At 36.9% G+C, this 6,654-nt stretch overlaps 1 protein-coding gene across 1 annotated transcript; it reads left to right on the top strand.

Annotated features, from left to right (window-relative positions):
- The first annotated feature begins 3,336 nt into the window (after positions 1 to 3,336).
- LOC104249687 (probable protein phosphatase 2C 63) lies at positions 3,337 to 6,513 on the top strand. The gene is made up of 4 exons (XM_009806163.2): positions 3,337 to 3,761; positions 4,384 to 4,757; positions 5,319 to 5,555; positions 5,875 to 6,513. The coding sequence occupies exons 1-4, from the start codon at positions 3,503 to 3,505 to the stop codon at positions 6,133 to 6,135; spliced, it is 1,131 nt and encodes a 376-aa protein (XP_009804465.1). The 5' UTR covers positions 3,337 to 3,502; the 3' UTR covers positions 6,136 to 6,513.
- The last annotated feature ends 141 nt before the right edge of the window (positions 6,514 to 6,654 follow it).

Raw genomic sequence — 6,654 nt, 5'->3', positions numbered from 1 at the left:
CTCGTCACCATGCCTATACATCGTACTCAACAAATAACACATAGCAAATAGGACACAACTCCTAATCTCTCAAGCTAAGGTTAGACCAAACACTTACCTCGACGCTACGAACACAATTCAAGTCTCAACTATCGCTCTACCTCTTGATTCCATCACCAATTCGCTTGTATCTAGCCACAAGTTACTTAATTACATCAATAAATGCTAAATGAATCAATTCTAATGCATGAAAATAAGATTTCTAAAGTTTTTTCCAAAAAGTCAAAAATTGCCCCCGGGCCCACATGGTCAAAACCCAAGGTTCGAACCAAAACCCGATTACCCACTCCCCCACGAACCCAAATATATAATTTGTTTTGAAATCGGACCTCAAATCGAGGTCCAAATCCCCAAAATTTGAAAAACCTAAGTTCTACCCAAAACACCCAATTTCCCCAATGAAAACCTTTGATTTTGAGTTGAAATCATGTGAAAAGATGTTAAAGATCGAAGAAAACGAGTTAGAAATGATTTACAATCGATTAGGAAGAGAAGTTGTCTTTGAAAAATCGCTCAAGAGTGTTTTGGTTTTGAAAGAGTGTGAAAAATGGTTGAAATGCGTCTAAGTTATGAATTTACAGGTTTCAGGTATCGCAATTGCGACCACAGTTCGCAATTGCGAACCCAGAAGTCTGCTATTCTTGCATTTGCGACAAAAGTTCGCATTTGCGACAAACTCGTCTCATTTGCGATGACTGGGGAGTTCAGGGCATCTTCGCATTTGCGAAGTCGTTTTTGCGATAAAGTCGTCGCATTTGCGACCCAAGGCAGCACAAGTCGTCTTCGCATTTGCGATGGAACTTCGCATTTGCGGGCTTGCATTTGCGAAGCCTGCAAACCTGATCATACCAGCTGAAAAACCTGCAATTTCCTAAGTGCAAATTTCACTCTGTTGCCTATCCAAAACTCACCCGAGCTCTCGGGGCTCCAAACCAAACAAGCGCATCAACCTAAAAATATCATACGGACTTGGTCGTGCATTCAAATCACCTAAAAAACATCAAAAACTATGAATTTAGCATCAAAATCATGAAATCACTTAAGAACATCAATTTTTTTTTCCAATTTTCTCAAATAAGGTCCGATTCACGTCATTTCAAGTCCGTTTCTTACCAAACTTTCCAAAAACTTATAAATATTTCAAAAAATAATTTTCTTTAAAAATTCATTTCTCAGGCTTGGGACCTTGGAATTCGATTCCGGGCATACGCCCAAGTCCCATATTTTCCTACGGACCCTTCGGGACCGTCAAATCACGGGTCCGGGTCCGTTTACCCAAAATGTTGACCGAAATCAACTTAAATTCATTTTAAAGGCAAAATTCATCGTTTTTCACAGATTTTCACATAATGGCTTTCCGACTATGCGCCCGGACTGCGCTCGCAAATCGAGATGAGACAGAAAGAGGTTTTTAAGGCCTCGAAACACATAATTCATTTCTTCACACTTATCTTGGATAGATTTCTCTTCAAGTAAGGAATCCTGCTCCTTATCAAATATGCAATCTTTTCGTTCAGGGAATATCAGATATAACCACTTATACTTATCTGTTTCACGTGCATGTCTTTTGTTTGATTCTGTCTGTCACCTAGTGCACTGTCCATCAACCTAGTTTATCCATGTGTTTCTTGTCAATCATCAAAACCAAAACCGCTAATGTCCAACATTTAGTATTTTACTTCTCTTTATTTCCATTACGTCCTATCATACTGCATATATCATTCAAGATCAAATAGCTAGACTTGAATATCGAAATGGGTGACGTCCAAACTAATACATCGTTATCTTTGATGAGTGTTAGCAACGATATTGAAGATCTACCAAATTAGAGATGACAAAAGAGTTGAAGACATGACACGTGTATAAAGTATCTAAGTTAATCAACACATGGCACATTAACTCATCAACTTTCTTCATTACAATTAATTGTTCACAAGACGTTATATATTAGTATTGGACAATTTTATCATACAAATTATTTCATAATACCAGTGCTTTGTTACCAAAAATCCAACTGCCTTGACTTCTGGGTCTAGTCATAAATATCCAATTGTATCAAACAGTATATTCAAGAAAACGTGGCTAACAAGGCTTATCTATGGTCCAAAAATAAAATAAAAGAATAGAAGAAGGCTTATCTATGGTGTGAAGTGTGAACGGACAAACCGGAAAAGAGAAAAGAAAATAGCATTAATCAACTATATATTTTGAGTCATTTTCTATTACGGATTATTATTGTAGTAACGTAAAGACGGGGAAAAGAGAAATTTGACCTGAAATTTCAACTCCAAGTAACCGTCTATCTTTCTTAGAAAAAAGAAGAAGAAGAAGACACACTCGTATATTCTCTGTTTAACTCTTGACATTTACATTTAAGGCGTTGCCTTGTTTCATACGTTCATACTCAACATAGTATCTCTTTTAACATTTTTCTTTTTGGGTTTAACAACACGAAAATAAGATCTTATTTTGCTAAGTGCATTTTCCGTTCGTACAACTTCTTGATAAAGTTTTGAGAAAAGCTTTCTAATATAAAATGTATTTAGTTAGTTATTGCAATATTGAGAATATTTTAAGGACAATAGTAGAGTATTGTAAAAGAAGTAATTTTGTTCCATCTCATGTGACACTATTTCACCATCAATCTGTTGCAAAAAAAAATTGATACATTTTTATATTTAAATATAATTTTATTTTAAATTCGTTTCTTCTCTTTGTAACATGTTTTTAGAACCATAGAAACTGACAAATAATTCTTTGCCCACCCAATTATTTTAGGAAAATTTCTTTCTTTTTTTTGTTTTCTATAGTGTATTCACTTTGACACCCAACTAATTTGAAAATTTACCTTGAGGTAAAGCATATAAATAAAAGGGTAATTACCATTTCACCAAAATCATAGACGGTAATGAAATTGTCACGATCCAAGTTCTTGGTATGTATTGTCCGTTTTGGGCCCGTAAAAATTTGTCTTTTTGAGTTATGCCATCTCGAGCCTAAAAAAAGCACGTAAACTTATGTCATATCTTATAAAGCTCTTCGTTTCTTCTCTCATTTCCATGATAGAATTGGCGTAAGATAACGTATGCATTCCTTTTTGTGAACTTGTCGCCCTAAAAGCCTGTCATACCTACTTGACCCGCTCTCGTTAGCCTGCCATCCGTGATGGGCATCATAGAAATGTTTTGGGAAAGTTGCATAATCAAAATTGCGTTCTTTTATCATTAGTACGCAGAAGACTAATTGAGTATATTTCGTATAAAGTGAAACGCGTGAAGGGGTGGGTGTAGCGTATCTTTAGTCCTGCTTTTCTATGTTTCAACGCGCTACTTTTTCCGATACTTTCTCTCGACTCTAATTCATAGAGGTGGTTATATGCACAATTGTGTGGTTGTAAAATTTTAATCAAACTTGTTTTGCTTTGTGAGACTGTACGAGTAGCGGAGAGAACAGAATTAAGAGTATGATGATGCGATCTTGTTGTCGACCATTAGAGAGGTGTTTTGGGAGAAGAAACGGAGATGGACTTTTATGGCATATGGATTTAAAGCCACATGCTTCTGGTGATTTCTCAATTGCTGTAGTTCAAGCTAATTCTTCACTTGAAGACCAAAGCCAAGTCTTTACTTCTCCTTCTGCTACTTATGTTGGTGTTTATGATGGCCATGGTGGTCCTGAAGCCTCCCGTTTTGTCAATAGACACCTCTTCACTTATTTGCATAGTACGTCTTTTTTCTTTTATTGGCATAATTTTATAGTTTTTGGTGTCATATACTTTTGTGGGTCAGTTCTTGTTTCTGCAATTTCTGCTCAAAAAGCTTAAAGGTTGCTCTTTATATACAAAATTAGGTTATGTCTGTGAATTCTTGGAGTATTCGTTGTTTTCTTGTAGACTTTTTTAGTCCTTATTTTTCAGTATTTTATGCCTTATTCGTTTGTGGGTCAGTTCTTGTTTGTGCAATTTCTGCTAAAAAGGCTTAAAGGTTGCTCCTTTATACAGAATTAAGCTATGTCTATGGATTCTTGGAGTAACGTTGTTTTCTTTTATTTTTCTATTTTGGCCTGAGGTTTAAGTTTTTCAGGTCTTATACTTTTGTGGGTCAGTTCTTGTTTCTACAATTTCTGCTAAAAAGGCTTAAAGGTTTCTCCTTTATACAAGATTAAGCTGTCCGTGGATTCTTGGAGTGTACCTATTTTGCCTGATTTTTAAGCTTTTCATGTCATATACTTTTGTGTGTCACTTTTTGTTTCTGCAAATTATGTTCAAAAAGCTTAAAGGTTGCTCCTTTGTACGAGATTAAGTTTTGTTGCTTTTCTGAGCTGTTTGTTTTGAAATTTGTTTAGAGTTTTCGAAAGAGCAAGGGGGTTTGTCGTCTGATGTGATAAAGAGGGCATTTAATGCTACAGAAGAGGATTTTATTCAATTGGTGAAGAGATCATTGCCTGTAATGCCACAGATTGCTTCAGTTGGATCGTGTTGTTTGGTTGGTGCAATTTCTGAGGGTGAACTGTACGTGGCTAATTTAGGGGATTCGAGGGCAGTTCTTGGACGCAGAGGTTTTGAAAGGGAGAAGAATTCTGTGGTTGCAGAAAGGTTGTCGACTGATCATAATGTTTCATGTGAGAAAGTGAGGAAAGAAGTTGAATCACTTCATCCTGATGATCAGGCTGTTGTGGTTTATATTCGAGGTGTTTGGAGAATTAAAGGCATAATTCAGGTTATCTTACTTGTTCAGATTCTGTACTTTCTTAGCCAACCTATTTGTCTTTTTATGAATGACTTAAGTATTTATATGTGTTCTAACTGTATAAGAGTTTGTTGTATTTGGTGTTTATTATGTATCCTATTCCCATATTGCTTTACCTTTGTATATCATCTTCTGCTTTATTAAAGCATCATGACTTCCGCTGTCAAATTTGTTCTTAAGGCTTTACAATCTTCCCTAATGTTCCAGGAATCACACACTTTGCCTCTTGGTCCACTGTTTCATGCAGTTCAAGCTTAGAGGACGCCGTGTTCCCTAACATGAGACGTGGATGAAGATTTTGTAAAGCAAAGAGTCGTGATTTCATTGAATAGTTATCCTTTTTCATTTACTTCTTGGCCATCATAGAAGGCTCTGGATTCTTGTGAAGGTTCTCTGACTATTAGAACTAGAATTTTGTTTGTTTTCTGCTGATAGAAAGTAACAAGGAACGCCTGCATTCTGTTTGTAGATTTTTTGTCCCCTTTCTCTGATGTTAGGAACATACCGACTTATAAATCATGTAATTTGCAGGTCTCAAGATCTATCGGAGATGCCTATTTGAAGAAACCTGAATTTAACAGGGATCCTATATTCCAACGATATGGAAATCTTGTACCTCTGAAGCGGCCTGTACTAACAGCTGAGCCTTCCATTGTTACAAGAAGTATCAGGCCTCATGACTTATTCCTCATATTTGCTTCCGACGGCCTCTGGGAACACTTAACTGATCAAGTAGTTGTGGAAATAGTCTTTAAAAACTCAAGAGCTGTAAGTTCCCATTCTTTTTTCTCGTTTCCTTAGCGAAGTAAATGGAAAGATGTGCATTTATGCATATTGCAGACCGACTATGCTTTTCCTGAGCCGAGGCTCTATTGGAAACATCCTCTCTACCTCCACAAGGTAGGGATATGGTCTGCATACATACTACCCTACACAGACCCTACTTGTGGGATTAAACTGGGTTTGTTGTTGTTGTTGCTCTATTGCAGATCGACTTGAGGCAAGTTGCTTGCTTAGTAGATTTCGGAGTCAAGATAGTCGTATGACTCATCCTGTTTATTTTTTTTTTTGGTTGGTGTAACTGCAGGGAATAGCTAAGAGATTGGTGCGAGCAGCGATTCAGGAGGCTGCTAAGAAGAGGGAGATGAGGTACAAGGACATACAGAAGATAGAAAAGGGGATAAGGCGCCATTTCCACGATGATATAACAGTTATTGTGATCTATCTTGATCACCAGAGAGAATCTTTCCACTCCAAAGGCACTCTTGGCTCTATCACCGCACCAGTAGACGTTTTCTCATATAATTCAGAAGATGCTGAGGAGAACCAAGTGATTGGAGTTTTTTAAACAGCCAAAAGAGAAACAAGAGGGTCGTATATTCGGTATGTAATGAGCCTCGTATAGAGAAACAGTGATCTAAACAACACATTACATGGAGAGAGTACAGGTTTGATGTAGATAAACCGGAGTTATGGGTGGCTGATTGAGTGAGGCTGAGAGCACAAGTTCAGTTTAGGATCTGACCAAACCCATTGTTTTTATCGTTTCAGAGAGATTGTGCGTAGATATAAATAGTTAAAAAGGATGCCAGTGATTTTGAGCTGACCGCTTTCCCTTAATTCTATCTTTGTTGCTTGCATTACCTATTGTTTCTAGTTATAAGGGGAGTTCCCTCTCAAAATTTCCAGGTTTTGTTATAATATTGCTTGGCAAAAAGTTGAATAATCTGAGATCAGATGGCCTTTCTTTCAAATTGATTGTGCCTTCTTTCTGTTTTGTTTAGTTTGTTGGATTGGCGAAAATGAATCGTCTACATATTCCGCTCTTTTGGGCTCTTCATGCTAATGGAGGTAATAATTTGACTTT

Source organism: Nicotiana sylvestris, chromosome 1, assembly GCF_000393655.2.
Source record: "Nicotiana sylvestris chromosome 1, ASM39365v2, whole genome shotgun sequence".
In the NCBI taxonomy this organism is placed as follows: Eukaryota; Viridiplantae; Streptophyta; class Magnoliopsida; order Solanales; family Solanaceae; genus Nicotiana; species Nicotiana sylvestris.
This window is presented reverse-complemented; position numbering and strand designations above follow the sequence as displayed.